The following is a 23,157-nucleotide window of genomic DNA, read 5'->3' on the forward strand; positions in this document are numbered from 1 at the left end:
CCAGCCATCAATCTGAAGAATAGTTGAACAGGCTGAGGAACATTGTGATGGGTTTGATTTTAATGTGTGAGGAATACTTATTTGTCGTTCTGTGAGTTATAAATGGAAAATTTGCATTTGAGTGTTTTGTCATTTGAAAGACAGATTCTTAACTTTTAATTTTACCGTACGTCTTATCTCACTGTTTTTTTTCCCCTTTTCCAACAGATTGCTTTCTCTCAGCACAACAGCATCATGGACCTGGTGCAGTTCTTTGTCACTTTCTTCAGGTATGTCCTTATTTGTCATGTTTACTGTATGTACTGTGTCTGCTCAGTGGTTCACTTCCCATCGGCTCTTTCCACAACCAGTCCACAGTTACAGTCGGTGGCAGCAGCCTAAGGCAAGAAACTTAATCTCCAACATCTCTGTTGATTTAATACATCTGCGCGACAACAACAACTTTGAAGGAGCTAGGCTACTGAAATGATTACAAAGATCAAGTGGTTGGTGTATAAAGGAAGGTTAAGGCTGTTAAAATGATTTGATTTGGAGCAAAGACATGAGTCAGTGACACAGTGTACAAAGACCAAGGGTGCGTTCGAATTGTCCCTCCTATCTCCTTTCACTATCCACTTTACCTTAACCCTGGGGAAAACGTCATGAGGTTAAGGAAAGATGTTAGGAGGATTCATAAAGGACTTAGGGAAAGCCGATCTCGTTGCTCTGACAATCCGACCACATTTTCCTCTAGGAGACGTCATTAAATGCGACGGGCCGGCGGAGGTTAATGTCGTGAGTCTGCCGTGTTGAAACTACATTGTTCAGATAATGGACTACTAAAAGCACATCTAAAAAAACTTTCCCCTGTGCCTTCTCGTGAAATAATCCTAATTACCACAAGGTTGGGATTGAAATAAATGAATATAGGCTACCAGGCTACGAGTAAGAAAAGTGAAACCATCAGCTTCCTGTCCACTCATAAATCAACATCAACACAAGTATGACTGTATGAAATTAATTGTTACATTAATGCACATAATGTTTTAAGCATACAAATGTACACCTGCACAAAGCATTCTTAAGTGAATGAAATATGTTGAATAAAACATATTCAATGTTCGTGAACGGTCGGATGCGCGACTCGCTTTAAATGTTGCGGCCGCAAGGAACTGTGGGGCGTCATATCTCATCTCCTTTGGTAAAGGATGGTCCAGTGTATCCTATGCTAAAGGAGGTTATAAAGGAAGCATTGACCCACCTTTCCTTAACTTTTAGAGAATTCGAACGGCTCTAATCATATTACTTAAATGCTTCCGGGTCATTTCACTCAGTTAGCATCCTTCCTAAGCAAAAATGACAATTCGAACGCACCCCAAGATTGTCTGCCAGGGAATAAAATCCAAGATTGGGTCGGACAACAACACAACACAGAGAGATTTCACTTTGACTCCCATAGTCAACCTCTTAACTCAATAGACTGAACTTTGCAATTTTTTTTTTTTTTTTACCAAAACCACTCGTATACCTGTCACTAGTTATCCTTAGCTACCTTGTAATATATGTTTTTAGTCATCCTCAACACTTTTTGTTAAAATGTTTATCAGGAAATGTTGGGTTTTGGACAACATCCTGTTTTTTGTGTAAAGAAGCTTTTCCATCTAAAGCTAGCTTTTTAATTTTAATTTAATGTTTCATGAGGCTAAAGGTAAATAGAAATACGTTCATTAAAAACAGCCAAATAAGTCTTTATTTGGACAGGGAGTTAGACGTTAATGTTTCAGCTCATCATGCAGACAGGCAGCGGATTTAATGAGAGTGTTTTCAGGATGAAGTCTGGAATGAAGTCTACTGTCTTCAGGCAAGAATCTGCCACTCAGCTTCCACACCAAACAAGTGTGTTTGTCCTGCCTGTATCCATCCATCCATCCATCTGTGTGTGTGTGTGTGTGTGTGTGTGTGTGTGTGTGTGTGTGTGTGTGTGTGTGTGTGTGTGTGTGTGTGTGTGTGTGTGTGTGTGTGTGTGTGTGTGTGTGTGTGTGTGTGTCACTGTGAAGCCATGCAAGGAAGTGAGCCATTTCTGTGCCCAGGGCCGGCTTACGGACATCAGCGACCTTTAGGCAAGCATAGAGGAATGATGTCATCAGAAGGGGACAGGTTTGCCGGGAGAAATTGGTGTTGCTCCTGTTTGTTTGTGTGTGTGTGTGTGTGTGTGTGTGTGTGTGTGTTTTATGTTAGTCACCACATCTTCTGCATTGCAAGAAACTCATGGTGAGAAACGGTTTTATGCAACCACCACAGGACCATTTGCACAAGTTGTTTGTTTATTTACTCCAGCTGTTATACAATGCAATGGGTGCATGTCTTTTCTTAGTGAAAGGCATTCTGGGCCTTTACTTACATAACAGTCATATGGTCACAGTGAAAAAAGACTGAGTGGGTTTTAAAGTAGGGTCCTTTTCATAGATCGATGTTCGATCAGTAGAGATAGATAGATGGATCTAGACATACACACAAATGTATAACGTTGATCCCTCAAATGCAGTTATCAAACACTTGTGGAACATGTTTATGATGAAGACAAGATGGTCACTCAAATGGAAAGTAAGTGAATAAATCTTGTAATATCAGTGCATATCTGCTATAAAATTAGCCGATACCGATAGACTCTTGATACGCTAATATCGGCTGATGTTATCGGCTGGCCTATTAATCGGTCGGGCTCTGTTGAAAAGGTTCATTAGAACTTCATTTATCTACATTAAGATAACACATAATCCAAGAAATTCTTCAAAACCATTGAGCCTCTTTTGGCAAAATGTTTTGATGAATGTAAACAAAGCAGGTAATTGTTAGCAGCCTTCACCATGAGTACGTGGGTGTGCCAAGGATGTAATTGATCTTACTTGACTCCCTTATACAGTACTGTAGGTATACATGTAAATGTACTGTATTATGCTCGACTCTGCATATACTTTTAACATATATATTATGTATATTGATATCAGTTTTGAGAATACAATAAATCAAGATCGCCTAATCATTGACAATCAGATTTGTAGGGGAGTAATATCAGATGACATCCTTCTTAAGCAAGATTAATGTCAATTGTTGTATACATTTCTGCTTTACAAGCGCCTTAAATCAATCATTCAATCATTCAATCTGTATTCATATTGAAACCTTTCAGACAAATTCAATTGCATTTCAAAGTGCTTTACAACAGTGACGGAAAAAGTGATTGACAAAAAGTAGTTTGTAAAAATCATGTGACATTGTGAAGTGACATTAAACACTAGACAAATAGTTGGCTGGAAATGATTTAAGGACTGGCCATCATGGTCAACAGCCATTGAGTAAGGTAAAAGGTTAATTCAAGAGTACTGTTTCTGGGCTGTTCTGTTCTGCACTGACCTGAACACAAATTAAGCTAATAGTCAACTCTTCGACTTGAACGCGGCTGACAATTTCTGAGTCGTGAGTTCTGAGTCAGGAGCAGCCCTGAAATCTCTTTGGCAGAGCAAATTAGTCCCACACAACCTTTTTTATGTACGGGTTAAGTTTGCTTCCATTACTGCCTGTACAATTGCGTGGCTCCATTAATGGTACAATCTGATAATGAATTCAATCCAAAAACACGAACATGCATTGGAAGCTGCGAGGGCAAATAGAAGAGTAGAGAAATAAAAGTTCCAGTCACGCAACATTGAACTAAACGAGCTCCGAAGTAAAGAAGATCATGTCAGAGCATCATTCCTGCCATCATTGTTTTTGTGTAATGCTCAAGAATGTATAGATCCAATTTGCTCTGATGACCAAGAGGACAGTTTTGGTCCACAAAGCTTAAGATGTCTTTTATTCAAAACTGGCTTTATATTATAAAAAGATGTTCTCCCTGATCAGCTGTTAGACGTCGATGCACAAAGATGAAAACCCTTCTTTCCCTCATTGCTTGTCTCTCTAGTTTTCCATCTATCTCTCTAGCCTCCCCATGTCTTCTTTCTCATCTCTAAATGGAGTAGAGGAAAAAGGGAAAATGGCTTTAATTAAACACCATTTATGTCTCCGCTCTCCACAGTCTCAAATGCTAATTGGTGACACTGCACTTCAGCTTCGTCCAATTACTCCCAGCTCTCGCTCGCTTGATTAGCAATCAGTTCCTCTCGCACACTTTCTCTCTCTTTTTTTCCCCTTAACAGCGGTGAAGCTCGGCCCTAAATGGCTCATGAGTCTACATTAAACTCCCCCACTCCTTTTCAAAATGACCATCCCTATCAGCATGCGCCTCCAGCAGGATTATCTGAAGAGATTTTAGTCTGCTAGTACAAATATCTTTAATTTTTTTTTTTTACATTTGATGGTTTTGGATGATCTTTATTAGCACATTAAAAAAGCTAACCTAAAAAGCTGCTAATAGAATAGCAAAAGTGCTCCTGAGGTTATTGCTAAACTTCCAAAGCTCCTGTATTGATACATTTTTGAATGGAAATTAATTTGAAATCCCTCTGTTCATTTCTATTTCTAAGGATTGTTGAATAAGGGATGCAGACAAAAATGCCTTTGGACATTTTTTGGGACGAATCAGTTTAACATAATGTAGCAAATGAAGATATTTTGCCAGGCTGGCTAGCCGTTGTTTTACCTAACCAATAATATAGCTTCATTGTTCCACATATTATGAAGAAGTTCAGCTTGGTATACTTTAGTAGCCACTTTGTTTAATACAGACATAAAATCAGATCTAGAACAGTCCAAATAAATAGCAGACATATTACAAAAATGCCTCAGTCGTGATTAGTCATCGAGTCAAACAGCCCCAGTTCAGATAAATGTTGGTGATTGGCTTGGCAAGGGCCAGGTTGGCTGTAAATCTTTCTTGAGGGGACGGGGACCAGTTCATCTGCCAGAGGAAATAAAGAATGAGCTCACAGAACAGGCTGATTCTGAGTTTAGAGTAATAGAGCAGCCGGCCTAGACTGTGTGCATCTGTCCATATCCTACCAATCTCATCATCATCATTATCTGTCTGGATCTGTATTATACAGATGTTCACACTACTGAGGCTGTACAAAGTTTACTCAAATAAAAGCATCATTAGACCTCTATACCTTTATACCTCATTCACAAGTTTTGCTTGATAATGTTTGTTTGCTTAGATTAGTTTGTAATAGTTATTTGTTTGATTAAGTTCATTGATTTTGGATTGATGTTGCTTTGTTTAAATAAATTCTGTTATAATTTGAGAGAGCAGTTGTTTGTGATTACTGGTGTATTTGCTTTGTGTATAAGCTGGGTGCGAGAGTTTTGTGTACAGATTTCACACCTTCAATTTATTAAATATAGTTATTCATTATTAATAATATTAGTAATTAAGTAACTAATTTGAGACTGATTTTAGTGATATTTTGGTTATACTTCCCTGATTTCAGGGTGGTGCCCCCGAGTTGATCAAACATAGTTAAATGATATTGTTATTTATATTAATAATAATTAAATATAATTATTAAAGAATATAACCAAAGTTGACTAGATAAACACTGCTGAGAATTGGACAACTAGGAAGTACTTCTGGTGATTTTGCCTGTTCAGCTAGAGTTTAAGTTATTGTTTGCAACTTGGACTTAAGTGAAATCCTTATTTTAAATATGAATCAGCTTGTTAGAAAACAGAGATAAGAGACTGCACAAATATTTGAGCTTTTTGGCTGCTATGACAGCTTTTATGACTGCAGTGCAGCAGAAGAAAGAACAAGAAGAAAGAACACTACGTTCAGTCTTTCAGTGTGTCTCTCTCTTAACACTACAGGGCGATGTCTGTTAAATACAAGCTGGAAGAAAGATTTTCTTTCTAATCTACTGATTCTTTGGATCACAAAAGAGATCATCAAACGCCCCACTCACTTTTCAACCTGATCCAATATAAAGCTGTGGCTGACGGCAAACATAACCCATATTTGTTAGTGCCAATCTTTGATGTCTGAGGACAATGCCATGGCTTGTTAGCTAGTTCGTCTCATTGTTAAACCTACTGCTTAATACATTAATAATCACATTTACAAAATGTTATTTACTAAACTCCTCCAAAAAGTTTGGAAACATTGTTTTGGTTAATTATTTTGCCCCTTTAATAATACTAATTGGTGTTGTATTTTATATCATTGGAAAGCCTGATTAGTCACCTTTACAATGAGGTATAACTTTTAAAGGATTCTGCATTTGTGGAATGTGCAACACAGTTAAACGTGTTGGTAGCCCCTGCAATGTTCTTCTGTTGGTATTCACTCTTGTTTTGAGTTGCTTGGTGGAATGGATGATTGCACTCTCCCACAGTAATACGTTTTTTACACCTTATTCATTTTACAATGTCAGGGACCTCAGAAGCGTGTGGAAGAGCCATACACAGCCACAACAGCTTGGCACCTCCTCCTCATGCTGGTCACCAGCCTGGTCACATTTTGGAATGGGATGGCATCCCATTCCTCAACCAGGAGATGTTGAAGGTCAACCAGTGTGGTTGTGTTGGTCACTCTGGCACGAACAGCACGCCCAAGCTGATCCAACAAGTGCTGTCAATTAGGTGCCAATCACGTGCCAGTGATACACTTGTAACTGACACACACCTGGCAGTACTTGAAGCTTAAAACAGGAGTGAATACCAACAGAAGAACATTGCAGGGGATTTTGGCACATTTTTTTAGAGCGCTACTCACACGTTTAGCTGTGTTGCACATTCCACAAATGCACAATCCTTACAAGTTATACCTTGTTGTTAAGGTGACTAATCAGCCTTTCCAACGATATAAAATACAACACCAATTAGTATTATTAAAGGGTCGAAATAAGTGTCCGAAATAACGTTTCCAAACTTTTTTTGAGGAGTTTGTAATTAATTCAATTAGCATACAGCTTGCATTCTGTCTCCTAGGTGAACCAAAGCGCCCTGAGATGAACATTGATTATTCAGACCCCAGGGGTTACCTGAAGCTTAAAACTTAATTCCAAAAGTCATGAAAATAAAGCATTCTGTAATGTCAAGTTTATTTCTTTAGCGAGTGAGAATGGGCTGAGTGGGAAAATGCTGTTTGGGCTAATCCACTTCATGTTGGATGTTGCTGGACTCAACATATTCCACAAACACCTGATAAAAGACACCTCATCAAGCATTATCCTTTACTTTAAGATGGGGTCCAGAGAGATATAGTGGCGATCCATTTAGGACACCAAATCACTGGTCTGCAGTTTATCCTCTTATGTTATAGCCCTGGAAAGTTGTCAGAGTAACAATCGTTTGATCTTTCATTCTTCCCATTTTCAGATAATAAGTATAAATATTTAACTGTACAATGCCACCTGCCAGAAATTTCAACGTGCATCATTTGATTGGTCCATGCAGCCTCTTTTTTTCCTTTTTTGTGACATGGCAATGCCTGGCAAGGTTCAACATTTCTTTTTGCACAAGCAGCCCTGCCATTGAAACTTGCTGTGATGTCGTCCTGTGTTAGACTAGGAACAATACTTCTACATGGTTAAAAGTATGATACATAGACCAACACTGAATATAATTCATGGCTTCCAAACTGAAAAGTTTAAAACTCTATTTGCAGCCCTTTGGAGCTGGTTAGCAGAGAGTTTTATCAGGATGTTTGGATATGTAAAGTAGCCATCTGGTTCACAGATAAACTTCAGTTAACTCCAATTCACATGCTTCTCTTTTGGAATAAGCAAAGGTTGAAAAGTAGTTAGAAATAGACACATCCTCGGGCTGAACCCTGGATAAAAGCTTAAATGTTCAAAACATTACAGAAAGAGAGCCTGCAGCTTCTCTCTCAGGACTGCATGCCTGGCTTTGGTCGCTCTTTAAATGAGAGTTGATTTGCTGGTCGTGCAGATTGAAAGCTGTTTCCGATCATGTGCTATCTGTGGCTCATGTTCAACGAATAGCTTATTGATTTTTTATTTTTTTTTGCTCTGCCTGCGGGAGATCAGATGTTTCACCGTGTTCTCCTGTAATATGTGTGCGTGTGTATGAGTGTTAGTTTTATGTGCAATACTTTTTTTAGTTTGTCCTACCAATCACCACTTGAATGAAAAGGGACATAGTCATGTACATGATCTCAGATGCAACCATAATGGTTCTTTTCCACAATCTCTGGTTGTTTAATCGGTTCAATTGCTATTACCTGTAGCTGAACAGTCTAAACCTATCAGGAGGCTCAGCTCAGAGTGTTAACAACCCCCCCCCCCCTGCACCCACTTCTTCCTCCTTCCTAATGCCTTGGTAATAGGGACAATTAGCCACTCCGCTCCATTGGTTAGATAGCTAAGCCCAGACCCTGTGGCCCATTAACGGCAGGCTGAGGTAATACTGAATGGGGAATCCTGGGCTTGATTGGATTTGATTCCTAGCCACTGGAGGGTTTTTACAATATGCATTTGGAGGATGGAAAATCATTGTGTTTGTCTTGGCTGGATTGTATTGGGAAATATTCAGTGTAATGGCGGTCTGGCATACCTGGTGTTTTCAACTAGAAAGCCCATAAAGATTCAAATGAGTTGATGGCTCGTGTCGAAAATCATAATGCTTATTTTGATAATAATGCAGACCAAACCATAAAATGTGAGCACAACGATAAATATCGTACCCCCCCCCCCCCCCCCCCCTTATCGCTTAAAATGATCAGACCATGATCAGTGCCCTTTGCTTCAAATTATAAAGATACAGGTACCGGTTTTGGGTTAGTTATGCATAAACCCATGCTAGGAATGCTTATAATTTGATTATTTGATCTATCCCAGGTAGGGTCTACACATACACTCTGTGGAGAATCACAAACACACCTTCATAATACATAATTGGATGTTAACAGTAGATAAAACACTAGGGCTAGAGGGGTTAGATTCATAGAGATTCTTACAGCCTCATATTTTGCATTGTTCTCTCAATGTCCAAGATGTATTTACACATTGGGAGGGAGAATCAGCTTCCCTTGCATTTTTTTTTGTTTTACTTCTACTTGGAGACTTTTTCATCAGTTGTGGAGAAAAAAAATCTGACAGGGTGAATCATCTCTGTAAAGAGCACACTTCCTCCTCGGCAGGGCTTCTTCAAGTCTATTTAATTCAACTTTTAACATCTTATTGAAAAAAAAAAAAAATCTGCAATTAGCACCGGATAGTTTTTCATCCAGCTGCAGCAATGAACATCTTGTGTTCATCACCGGAGGGGATTTCCTGCTCGACAAGTGTCTGAGCGCAGCGGAGAGGTCGGCCGTAGACTGCGGAGGCCACGACTGGAGCCCCTTCAGCAGACTGCGGGTCCGAAATGTCACGCTCATTACCACACTGATACCCTTTACAATGCTGTCATCCTCACATAGAGACACAGGAGGAAGACACACATACACACACACACACACACACGAATGGATGGATGAAGAGGCGGATTGTTTGTAGCTGCTGTCCTCAGCACTTTCTCAGGGACTTCCTGTTGTCAAGTCTTTTGGGTGCGCTTGTTTTGAGGTCTTGTCAGAAGTTCTGCTTGAGAGAGGAGCTTTGTGTTTGGCCAGATAACTTAGCCCTCCAGACATTGAACTTTAAAGCCGAGTGTGTGTGTGTGTTTGTGTGTATCTGTGTTCACATGAGACCTTGTTCTTTGTTAGAGAGCATCATGTCCCTCGTTGACCTCTCGCTGGCCTTTGCTGTCCTAAAATCCCCAGCTGCCTGTGGTCACTGCGGTTTCATATCTCGCCACAGATTTCCCAAGAATTAGTTCCCTTTGTTGTTTTTCTGCGGCCGGAAGCAGAGCTGGAAGGCAGTGAATCAGTGTGAAGATTCTGCTTCTGTTCGGTTGTATTGTGTGGTTTTTCTCTCTCTCTTTATGCACTTTAAGATGTTCTTAACAATCGCTGCTAAAACTTCTACAAGCAGGATGAACGCTGTTTTTTTGTTTGTTTTTTTTCCAAATCTGCAGATAATGGACCCAAGGTAGCGCTACAGAATCTGATGCAATTGCTACAAAATTGCATAATGTGTTAGAAATGTACAGAAATACATTTTCAAAAGGACAAGTAGAAATGCATAAAAACATGTTGTTAACATTCCTGATCCTTTCAATTTTCGTTTGATTCTTGTTTCTTTTGAAAGTGTATTTCTTCTCAACTGCCTCCATTAGTTAAAGCAGCTTGTTAATGAACTGACGCTCTTATTTGTGGCAAAAATGTGTTATTAAATTTGAATTTTATCCGGCCAGATGAAGTCTGCGACGGCAGCTTTGAACCTTTTTGACTTGTGTGCCCCCTTAAAAGGTTGGATATGTCCAGCTGTAGTGAGCAGTTCTGCAGCATAGTTATTTTCCCTTCTCAGAATGTTTCACTTTATACTAAATACATTAGGAAGGGGTAAATCTCTTCAATATACTAGAAGAAAACTAAAGCTGTGTAACAGTATGCTCCTTTCTTTCTTTGCCATAACAGGTTTTTTTGACTGTAAGACTTGTTCTTTTTGTTTTTCTCACATCCTGAACCATTTGGTTCTGGGGACCTTTGGTCGAAACGGGGCTATAGGGTGTATAAATGCACCTCACAGCACACTCAGGATGCTCAATCCTTAGGGTAGTTTGGAGCTGTTTGCTGTATTCAGAGTGAAGTACCTCCAACCAGTCTGGACAGGTTTCTTTCAAGGTTATTAGTTGGTAAACTTTTTGTATTTGAATTCCAGGTTTCTGCAGCTTCTCCATTGTGACGTAAGGAGGATTAAAAAATATTTTGAGTCTCAGTTTGAAATTGTTGTGTGGTTTTATATGAAAAGGGATATCTGTGCGATGCTTCTGAGACAAAGACTGAAATGGTGTAGACATGTAATAACTTTTTTCTTATCAACGCTCCTTCAGGCTCTTGGTTGGTTTTCATATTGATTTGACGCTCCAAGAATGATCGGGGAAAAAAAATGGAGCACAAATGATTTTGGCAGGACGATGTTTACTTTGAACATGATGAACTTCGGCTGGAACAGAAGTTTTTGATCCGTGCTTCATCTGACTTATAGGAGCCTAATGGATGACTAAAAAAAATCCCATCCGCGCCTGTCTGGGCTGATATAATTGGATCACTATCATCAAAATAAAGCCAATCAAAACCTGCTCCTATCCATTCTATCCTCTATAACTCTATATACACATTAGTCTGCAGTGGTTGATGTGTCCATTATGGTAGCTGTTTTAACATTGCAGCATTTTTTACTGCATACCCAAATGGAGTGTGAGTGTTGCAAATCTGTAAAGTCTATTTTGGTGCAGCAGAGTGTTTGAGTATGAGTTCAGACAGACCTTACACAGATTGGTGTTTATTCTACACTAATTCATCTGTTTTTTTCCTTTTTCTTGTGTTAACATTCTACGTAGAGCGTCTTTTTTGTGTTTGTGTTGACACTCGCACAGATCCTGCTCGCCCCAGGTCAAATTTACTTTCACTATCTAACGTACGTCTGTGGAGTGACTAAATCACATACCAAGGCACACTTGTCTGTTGTGTTTTGCAAGTTCTCTCTGCAGCTGGTGTCAGTATTTTGCCAAAGATTGTTTGTAAAGGAAGACGCTCCACTCTGTATCATCCTGTTGCAACTCCAGAGGAAACAAATATCCTCTCTTCATGATTAATTTAAGTCAATTTTCTTCTCATCTTCGAGTTAAACTTGCATTCATATGACTTCATTTCAGACTTGAACCTGGGCTGCCTTCTTGGAGGACTATAGTCTCTGTACATGGGGTGCCACCTATCCGCTAGGTCATTTGGGCCCCCTATATTTAAAATTTTTAAACCTACACGTTTGTTACCCCTCTTCTACTGACTGGTAGTCCAGAGGGATACCGTTTCTTTACAGATCACACACAGATTGAAAAATGCGTACACAGATTTGCAATATAAAACAATTTTGGGAAAACAGCTCATGATTATTTATGGCAGAAAAGTGTGAGTGTGTTTGCTTGAAGAGCTGAAAATATACATAAGTAATCAGTTACCAACGATGAGAGTTGGGCCTCTCAATCGGTTTTCCTCTTTCCCTTTGACTTTTGCTTCAATTCTGCCGAGCGAAGATCAACAAATGTCTGTGCTGAGATTCACGAATGTGTGTTTTGAAGATTTGTTTAGACTTGTGCATTCATTTATGGAACAAATTACTCAATGCCAAACTTTTTTTGGACCAACGATATCGCCATATTATACCTTATGGAAAGTATGAATGATTGACTATTTACATCCTCATGTTCATGGATTTACTCGTCCCGTGTCACTCTCCTCCCTGCAGCTGTTTCCTGTCTCTGTTGCTGGTGGCTGCCGTGGTTTGGAAAGTCAAACAGACTTGCTGGGCCTCGCGACGTAGAGAGGTAGGACAAATCATCACGCGTTTGGTTGTTTATTTTTTTCTACACTTTGAGATTTCATGTTGGTAAGTGTGTCCCTATATGTGCATCAAACATACTAGACACCACATTTTGTTTACAGCTAAAGTTGAGTGTTCTTTAGCTGGTGTGTGTGTGTGTGTGTGTGTGTGTGTGTGTGTGTGTGTGTGTGTGTGTGTGTTTCACTCAGTGACACACAAGCAACTACTTGGAAAAGTAAAATACACACAGATCCCCTCCCCCCCGTCCTCGGCTGTGAAGGGTGGCTTAATGTCACCCCTCCTGAAAGAAAAGAAAAGAAAAATCCCTCTCCGCTTAACGAGAGTCGCCGTGACGATAAACAAGGCCATCCCCCTTAATTAGTGCTCCTCATGAACCAATTAACTCAGACGAAGTGATGCTAAACGAAGTGGAATGGAGTGATATATCACTTAAAGCCTCAACAGCTGCAGCATCATCTCATATCTCCTCCTGACCCCTCACACACACACACACACACACACACACACACACACACACACACACACACACACACACACACACACGCACACACACACTACTTACACTACAAATGAATTCACAAGCGCCACTGTTTGGGATCTTTTCTCTTCTCACTAATACCCCATGCGTTTCTCTCACTTGCTTAATGTTTTGATGGCTTTTTGTTACAGTGTTTGGGTTTGAGTCATCAGGGAAGAATTGCTTATGAGCAGCAATAATAGTAGTTTGTTTTTATTGTTGTAATCCACACGTGTTCCACGGGGATCTATTGTGTTTAAATACACTTGTAGTCCCCCTCCTGCCATCACTACTGCTGCTGCTGCTGTGCTGCTGGTATGCAAAAATTTGCTTCTGCATTCTTGTGCAAATTAAATTATTGTAGGTGAAGCTTGTGATGTCATCATGTTATTTTGACTTGTCTCTTGTGGTAAGCTCTGCTTACACCTTTAGCACCTTTAGTTTTGTTTTTCATTCTTACTGCTGATATATCAGCCGTTTTTCCACATTTAAAAAAAAAATATCTGAGGAAAAGCTCTTAATATACCCTCCATGTACAACTAAAACAGCTAATGGACAAACTTTATGTCAGTGCTACGTGTAGTTCGGCGGAATCCAAATATCAACAACAGAGCAGAGAACAACATACTGATGAACAGAAAACGTAGCTATTTAATTTTGTGCACGGAGATCGTAGTCGTCACATGCTTACACTCTACGCACTGTGCAGCAGACACAGCACAGAAACATCACTCCACCCTCGATGTGATTTCTCCAGAGAATATCCTGCTGCGTTCTCACATCAACTCTCTCCGACTTGGTGCGGGAAAAAATTACTAAGGCAGGAGAAACTCCAGGTGAAGTCCGAGCGCAAAATTTGGCTATTTGCGTTCACACATACAGATCCTCCAAGAAATATCAGGAATTTTTCAAGAGTTTTCTGCAAGTGTGAAAGCTCTGTAAGTGACTTTTTTGTTACGGTTGTAGATTACAGATATTTTTTTAGAAGAATATAAAATTTTAAAAATGTAAGATAATGTTTCTATGTGTCAGAGGCACACTTACCATGGAAACCTTCTAAAGAGTTATACTCTAAAGGGATGGTGACAGTGGGACAGCTCTGGACATCATGTACATGTAGTAGTTCTGTTTCGAGAGTCTGCTGAGTGGATTGGTTTTAGACACATGCAATAGATCTGTATCTACAGGAAAACAGATTTCTTGCTTGAGGTTTGGCGTCATGTCAAACACAATGCTACCCTGCAGAAAACTGGAGATTTCCTAAAAACTGACTTCTAAAACTTATTATGTATGAATGTACATTTTGTGGATACAAGCAGACCCTCCTAAATTAACAGGGATGGATAGTATAATCCAGACTTGAGGTTTTGCAATCAGTATCTTATTACCTCTTCACATGTTGTCTCAAAATAGCTGAAAAATACTTTGATATGGATGAAAACAAAAAAAAAACTTGAAAGAATGATTATTTTTTAAATGTATTTAATTAATTAATTTAAATGTATATTGTATTTTACTGAGCTTTGGTTTTGCATCATCCCCATGTGTCTTTACAGTTTTGATTCAGTTGTTTGTGCACACAGGTTACCATGTTTTTTGGGTTCTTGTTACCTGCACTGTGATGTGTGTTCAGTCACTTGTGACCTGACTGGCAGCTGTTTGTTTAGCTTCGGTTCCACAGTGTGAGGAGCCGTGTAGCGGCGGCTGGCAGGCCGGCCGACCGACACTCAGCTCCATTATTTATGAGAGCTGGTCTCATATCACAGCAGAACCGCAATGCTGCATTTACCGTGCTGTTGGCTTATTTACGCAGACATCCCGATATTTCTCCTGCTCTCTGCCAGTCTCTGACTGTTGCGTCCTCAGGGCTTGTTTTTTTATTTTTTATTTTTTATTTTATTTCACCATCCCCTCTTTTTGATAACAGAGCGTCTAATAAATGAAACGCTCTGCCTTCGAGGGAGGAATCATCTCTGTAGGAACGCTGGCAGTTAAACTTCTTTTCTACCCACCATCATCTACAGTTAATGTGCCATTTGAAATGAAATCAGTTCCTTTTTTTTCAGCGCATAATTAATTGACACAGAAAGCACAAAGGAAGCTAATGGAGTGCCCTCAGAGTGTGATCTTTCACTTAAGGGCAGCTCAAGCAGGAGCTGAGCAAAGAAAAAGGGGAAAAAAAAAACATTTAATAGTTTTTACTGAGTAACAAACTCAGCCAGATATAGAGACAGACCATGACATTTCCAAAACATGTACTGAGTTCATTTTCTTCACCAGTCAGTGGTTATATTACAGGAATGTCTTTCTGGATTTGTCCTTTAGCTAGCTTTAAAATGTCATCACTGATTAAATCGCTCTTATCAAGTGAGCCACAATGCAAACCATGCCAACAAGTAAAGAGCCTTTTTACTGAAACAGGAGCTCTGCCTGTTGCAGGGAAAAAGCAGACAAATGTCAGATTTTTCCATGATCGAAGTCTGCCATCATTCTGTCTCATCGGGACGTTTGTATTCAGACGACCTCTGCTCCTAGCTGAGGTCTAGGAAGAGAAATCTGTTTTGGATTCTGGCTGTGGAATAAAAATCCAACAAGCGCAAAGGAAGGGAAATAATGGAAATAGGGTCTGGCTTAAAAATGAATATTTTTAATTTGTATTAGTCTGATGTATGTGGTTCTAACTATACCTTCATAATATCACCTGGAACAGTCACCACATCGCAATACCCTTTTGGAAGCGTTTTACATGAAGATAGATGGTAAATACCACGGAGATCATGCTCATCAGAACAACCTGATATTTTCTTGTCAGGGAGAGTGTTGAGTCTATGAATAGCTGTGGAATTTGTATTATAGCATTGCACACACATACACACAGCACATAACATCAGGACCAGTGGCAGAATTGCGGTTAGTCAGGAGGCTTAAGTCTCTCCTCAGCTCCAGTTCTTTGCCTTTTGTTACTTTAGTCCAACAGCAAGTCTGAGTCAACATTTCAAATATGGCAACTGTCATGGATCAGCTTCCAAAACAGTCCTTCAGAAACCACTTGGTGACGTCACTAATGCTTGGTCCACATTTATTTACAGTCTATGATGTCAACCCTAGTCTCTTCTCCCCACCTTTTCCTGACTTTCTTCAGCTGTCCTATCAATAAAAGCACAAGAGTCTGCAAAATAAATAACTAGATCAGCTTATTGTCATCTTCTTAGAAAAAAAAAAACCTCTTCATGTTGCAGTTGGTTCCTCATATGTGACAAATCAAACGATTCCCACACAAGCCAGTGGTTGTTTGTTAGAATGTCATTGGTTCATTTTAAAAGCTTTTTTTGCTCCTGATATTTGTAACACATCAAAAACACCACAACACATTTGAAGGGGTCTTTAAAGTGAGAAACTCCTTACATCTGAAGCGAGCAGATCAGAAAATGCTCTGAAATATTTGTAGACAATTGAAAACATCTGTTTTAGTTTTTGTTGGTAGAGATAGGAGAACAAATCGTGGTTAAAATAAATAAACTTTTAAAGTTTGTTTAGCTTGCATTTAGTAGAAAAAAGCAACGGCAGCATAATTTACTCCGACCTCTCTTTACTGATGTATTATTAATGATACAACGTAGTTAGAGAGAGAGAGAGAGAGAGATCCATGGTTAAAGAACCTTTTATTTTAATTTGATTTCTGTCTGCTGCTGTCTTATAACAGTAAGCTCTGCATTGTCTTCTGCGTCCTTACTTACCCCGCACCACGGAGCGAGAAATGAACAATGCTAATCAATGGAACCGAATGCTCTGTTTTTTTATCATCTCCACGTGGTGATGTATTTAGTTTGGGCCTGATTTTTATGGAGATATATTACAGTTGTCAGGTGCCTCAGGGGCTCAGGGGGTCAATACAGCAGCCAGATTTACCTAATATATTGTTATTGTCATTGCAATATACAAGAGCTGGTATTACTGATCAGCGTGTGTGTGTGTGTATGTGTGTGTGAGAGAGAGAGACTTGTGTGAGCAGATTGTTTCTCCTGCTGCAGATAGAGCTACAAGATGTAGTGTTGGTTTCTTACCTCTGGTATGGAAAGACTTCCCTCATTTATTACATTTAAACCTTGCTATGATGACAGAGCTTTGTGTCGTTCAATACTTTCAAAGATTTTGAGAAAAGCAACCACACAGAAAACTCACACACACACACACACACACACACACACACACACACACACACTTTCATCAGTTTCACCAGCCAGCACTGTTTCTTAGGAATAATATGTATCGCGTAATCAAAGAAAAATTGGAAATGAATAAATCTTGACAAACGTCAATGCAGCTGCAGCAGCTTTGAATACAACAATGAAATAATTCTGAATCCACATTCAAACTCACGAATGTGTCTTCTCTCTGGCAGCTGTTCGGTTTCACAAACAAGTCTCTCGATGCAAAGGTGCTCTCACTTTAAGTCTAAAAAGAGTGATCTGCAGCACAGCGTGATGATGTCATCCACCTGTTCAAACCCCCAGGGGTTTTTATCCACACTTATAACTCCCTTAAAACTAAATTTATCCATAAAGCTGCCACCTCATCAGTTTTTATTGTAAGTTGTGATACAAAATACAAAAGGAAGTACCGGTATCTCTTTCCAGTTGTTTTTTTTTTTTGTTGCAGCCTGAGAGGGAAGTATCATCTGTTGGCTGCTCTTCTCGCTGCGCTCTGCTCTCCTGAGAGCTGGTCTAGTGGGGAACCATAGCAGAAGGTGAAAATGGGATCTCTTCACTGTTAATTATGGATCACAACCAGCCACAGGACTACAGAGGAAACTTGGTATTAATAGAAGCACAGCTCTATGTTAATTGCTTTTTTTCCCCTCATACTCCTTTTTATAACTAACAATCAGTTTTGGATATGAGATCAAACAATCAAACGCTACTTTGAAATTCTAATGCTGATGCGCAGAGATAGGCTGCGCACGATGTCTCTGGATTTCCCTAATAGGGTTGCCCCTCTGAAGACTGTGGGTGGGTGTGTGTGTGTGTGTGTGTGTGTGTGTGTGTGTGTGTTTGTGTGTTTTTTAAACCCACCATAGCTGATACATAATGCTTCTCAGCTGGATGAATAAGTCAAAAGACAAATGAAAAGCTGGAAAGACAGGCAGCCAGAAGGACAAGATTGAGGTCCTCTCCTCCCCGTCGACTCCGGCTTTGATACATTTTTTATCGTTCTCGACTCGTCTACCTTGAATCTGTTGTATCAAACAACTAATTCAAATTTGGAAAAAAAAAAGAAACGTTTTTTCTCGCCCTATCCGCAAAGCAGAGCCTCGTTTTAAAACTGAATACACATTTACATTGAATACCCAACGTAACCTACAGTCCTAAATAAACAGGGTCAGTCAGTTGGATGAAAACCAAAAGGGTCACCATAAATCACTTTAAAAAATATTGAATTACACTTTTTTTTATTTGATTTCTGCTTTTTAATTTCTCTCATATACAATAAGATGCACTTTATTGTCCCCTTGGGGGAATCTGTCTTGGACTCAAAGTGCTGCCAAATATTCAGCTGCTTACATGAACGTATCCTTGATGCCTGTTACCTTGTCAGTTGTAGAAGTTTGAGCTTATGGGCCTCTGTAGTCCAAATATATGATTTAAAGCTGGAAGTTAAGGTCTTTAAAGACTTGATCAACATCAGTTGGAAAATAACTGTTCAATTCTTCTTTCCAGTGAAGGTTTTAAACCTTGGTTCACCTCTGACCCCACTGGAGTCAATTTGACTCATAAAATAGATTGAGATGGTATGAAGTTTACACAAAGGAATTCAATTATTTCCTTCCATACAACAATCAATGTCTTACACATTCTCATTCTTATTTGTTTAAGTCAAATACAGTACCAAAGCATTTGTCCTCTCATAGAGAGGCACAATGTAGTTTGTAAAGCGTAACCTTAAAAGTCTATATTCTTAATTTAAATTAATGCTTAGATTTGTTCTTGGGGTCTTTCATTAGTATCCTTTTTAAATTTAGTTTTCAACACTCTGTAGTGTGTTAAAACCACCCAGTGTGTTGGATTAAGACCAAAAAACAACAGGACTTGGTTAAATAAATGTTCCACATGATGGTGTGAGTAGAAATAATCCCTCACTGATATTGCAGTACTCCTTCACCTGTCTTCATGGATGTTGGACAGCTGGACCAGTTGCTCTGCACGTCTTATATGCATCCATTGGGTTTACATTAAAGTACAAAGTCAACTGTGTCTCAGGCACACTCAAAAGACGTCAAAAAACACCTCACAATACGCTCTAGATCCGTGGTTCTCAACTCGTCTAGCCTCAGAACCCAAATTTCTGATATTTTTCGACCAATTAGATTGATTTACTGAAAAACTGTGCACTTTGGACCTCAGTGACAGAAACAAGAAGCTGAACAAAATAAAACATGTTTAAAAAGTGCTTCACATACTTTTTTTTACCCCTTTTTTTATCCAGGCACTCACTGAAAATGGCTCTGCGACCCACCTCTGGGTCCCTACCCACCAGTTGAGAACCACTGCTCTAGATAATGTATGTTACACAATTTAGGGCCTTACTTTTCATTGATGTAAGTAACTTTAAATGATCTCATCTACAGTATAACCACGCACAACACTTTAGGCCACATCTAAAGGGAATTATAGGTTTTCCATCATCATGTTCTTTCATGTTTTGAATGTTGATTCAATGTTTATTTTTCTGTCAGTGAGAAAATCTCTTTAATATGCATAATAGTAGTAAAAGTTTTATTCCAAGCAAAAACTTAAAAAAAAAAAAAAATTGGACCAGTATTTAATATCAAGTTATTTGAATCCAAGAGTAATACTCTAACTTTTTTTTTCCACCGCCTCACAGACGATGAACACTGTGCTCTTCCTGACCATCTGTGTGTTTACATGCTTCTCGAGCCTATTTCTTTTTTAAATCACATTACACACAGATGTTGCTTCACTTGCTCGTCCACAAGTTTATCCTAAAGACTTTCCAGTTCTTTGCAGCACGGCCCTCCCCTTTAGACCCAGACAGGCTTCTCTCTGAGCAGATTACACTGATTTGTGTGAAGATTGCTGTTTGCTGTCAGCGCTTCCTGACCTCTGCCGTCTCCACCGTTATTAAAGCAGCTCCTCCTCTCACATTAATTTTCTTAAATTAGATGTTTGCACTCCTCTTGCATGAGGCAATTAACATATTGTGTCATTTTCCCCTACACTCATTAAGGAGTTACACTCCAAGACGCTCCGCTCTGAATTACAGGCCGGTGAGAATCTGCAGCGTAATGAAAAGAGCTTGATTAGAATTTAAGTTTTAAGGCTGTTTTGTTGGTTTCGGACTTGTCATCACTGCGTTATATCCAATAAGCTGGCTTGTGGCACTAATTATGCTGCTGTAAATGGTTTCCTGAGGTATTTGACTGTCTAATTTCAACCTCATAATGATGAGTAAGGTGCTTGAATTATTGTCATTGAGCCTTCAGCTATTTATTAACACAGAAAGGAGGAAATATTGGCAGTTATACAGAAAGCAAAATTAATTTTGAATAAATAGGCTTGGGATGGCAGTTGTACATGTTTTTTTTGTTTTTTTTAAATGTAGACATTTCCTTCTTTTGATCCCAACTGTTGCTGGTATTTGTCGACTTGTGCAGGGCCTTGTTGTGCTCTGGATGCTCAGTCCTTGGCCACCACACACTCCAGTCTCCAGTTGGACAGATTAGCATGTCTAGACCAGTGAATGCCAAAGCGGTTTGTGTGTGTGTGTGTGTGTATGTGTGTGTATGTGTGTGCGTGCGTGCGTGCGTGCGTGCGTGTGTGTGTGCGTGCGTGTGTCTGTCGATGTTGTACAAGCTTGTATGTGTGTGTTGTGTGTCCCTCATTTAGCTGGCGTTAATCGAGGTGGCAGATTAGTAGAAGAGGTTTAATGTGGCCAAAGCATGGCTGGCTGGGTGTCTGCGGATGGCCGCTGTGTAAACAAATCACAGGGAGGCCATGGGAACAAACACACAGAGCACAAAAAGCCACCATGCCTCCTGCGTGATTTGACCTCAGACCACAGAGACTCATCTTTTTGAAAACACATAAACAAGCTGGTCATCTCGCTATCATGGAAACATACATTAAATACATTTCTACTGCAGGATTTTACACTTTCTCATTGGCTTCCTTTTTTAAGACCAGAGGTTGCCGCTTCACTGAGACAAACTAAACACCTGGACAATGTCTTCTTGCTTGCCAGTTGCCTCCGATATTAGCTACGTTGTTTGACTGTTACATCAGAGTCAGTGTCTGATATGAAAAGAGGCAAAACCTTGTTTATCCAAAAAAGAGAGACAAATCTTATCACTGATTTCTGAATCAGAAGACATTGTTTTATTTCTAAAAGAATGAATCAGAGCAAAACCTCCAGCTTTGCAGAAAAAAAAAAACAATAACCGGATTTTTACGAAAATAAATCTGTGTGATACACACACATACAGGCACGCACACACACACTCACTCACAAACATACAATGAATCAGCTTTGAAGAAGAATGTGGAAAAACTCCAGCAAGGTTTGTTCTTTTGGATAAAAGTTTTGTAGACCAGTTTTCCCTTTCAAACTGTACTCTATACACATATATGTCTGTACTGCATATATGCTAAATGCAGATATCGCGTGGTGTAATAACATTAGTGTTTTGACTGATAAACTGGCTTACAGAGATGAAAACTATCTCTGATGTAGAATTTAAAAGCTGTGTGTACTCTCTTGTTGAGAATCCAACATTTAAAAACATGAGATACATGAAATGTTAATGATGCTTTGCTGCTATCTGTGCGGCCCAGGTGACCGCTGTCATCATCACAGATGAAGAATTCCTTGAAGGTGCCGTCGTTCAGAAAAGGAATTGAGCAGCAAGTAAACTTCAAAAGCAGCGAAACGAGACAGACAGGAGGGGTCTGGTTGTGGAGGGAGAAATAAAGACACACACAGAGCGGGAGAGCGGGAGAAAAAAGGGGAGGGAGTTTTTTTTTTTTGTGAGGGACACAGCAAGGACATCTCCCCAGAGCCATATGGTGGTAGAGATGGTTGTGTTTGTATGTCTGTTCTGTTTAGGATTTTTACCAGAAAGCGCTGCAGGCCAGACGTCTGTAACAATATATCTCCCTCTCTCCCCATCCTCTTCACTCCCCTCCACCATCTCTCTCTCTCTTCTTCTCTATCTCTTTGTTTCTGTTGCTATCCTACAAATCTGCTCACGGCTGTCACTGTGACTGATGGCCAATGTTGACTCAAGGTGGGAATGTATAGTCTAGCTTTTATTAGTAACGACTCCACACCTGAACCAGTGATTTGACTTTTAGACCTTTACCACACTGGCTGTTTGTTTGTCCTTGGTGCACTTGAATGTCCATGAAGAGAGGATTGCTAAAAAGAAACATTGTAGTTGTTTTTTTTTGTATTTCTTTGTTGAAATATTTTGCACTTTCCAGTTCCCTATTTCACTTTATACATCCCTGGTACAGGCAGAGTAACAGACAACCCAAAGAAACTGACGAAGCCAAAGAATAGACACAGCTGCTATTTTTCAGCAACAAAAGCTGAATCATATGAATGAGGTGTGGGTGAGGATGGTTGTTTCAAATAAATAAACTCAACAAAACAAAACAGGACTCAACTGTTCTCTAATCCGATGAAAAAGAAATCCAAACAAAAACCTAACTTACTTCTCTAGAAATACTCAGAGAGGAAAAGACATAAGTGGCACAAACCACACTAACCTAGAGTTTCTAACAAGTTCAACTAATTATGTGCATCAAATGTAGGGGTACCCCAACTTACCTAGTCCAACCTCACCACAAACCTTTCAGCACAATGATCAACAGTAAGACTGGCAGAGAGCTTCCACTGCAGAGCTGCTTTGTCCTTTTATGGAGCCTCTCAGCTGCTGATCACCCAGTGGCTCGCTGAAACAGGTGAAGTTCATTAGGTGATTGACCTTCAGGGTAACAAATCAAAAAGGAGCGAGATCTCAGGCTGCCTGTCATGTAACATCAGATTTATGAATTTTTGACATTCAGAAATGAGAACCATGGTTGTGTGGATGGATACCCACATATTGCAATGGTGACGTCATTTGGATTCAGTCTTTCGCAATAGAGCCTCTGCAGCGGTTTTGATGTCCCTCCCCTGCCACTAAGCAAAACGAAAAATAAACCAACCAGTAAAACTGCAAAAATCCCCGAGGTCAGCTCAGTG

The 23,157-nt window shown here is 39.6% G+C and overlaps 1 protein-coding gene across 3 annotated transcripts in view; it reads left to right on the top strand.

Annotated features, from left to right (window-relative positions):
* Positions 1-23,157, top strand: part of atrnl1a (attractin-like 1a) — a 250,418-nt gene that overhangs the window by 141,137 nt on the left and 86,124 nt on the right. For all 3 annotated transcript variants that reach the window (XM_065959689.1, XM_029278333.2, XM_065959690.1), the window contains 2 exons: positions 208-269; positions 12,282-12,360. In XM_065959689.1, the coding sequence (XP_065815761.1) occupies positions 208-269; positions 12,282-12,360 (141 nt within the window). The remainder of the gene's footprint in view (positions 1-207; positions 270-12,281; positions 12,361-23,157) is intronic.

Source organism: Labrus bergylta, chromosome 10 (assembly GCF_963930695.1).
Source record: "Labrus bergylta chromosome 10, fLabBer1.1, whole genome shotgun sequence".
Taxonomy (NCBI): Eukaryota; Metazoa; Chordata; class Actinopteri; order Labriformes; family Labridae; genus Labrus; species Labrus bergylta.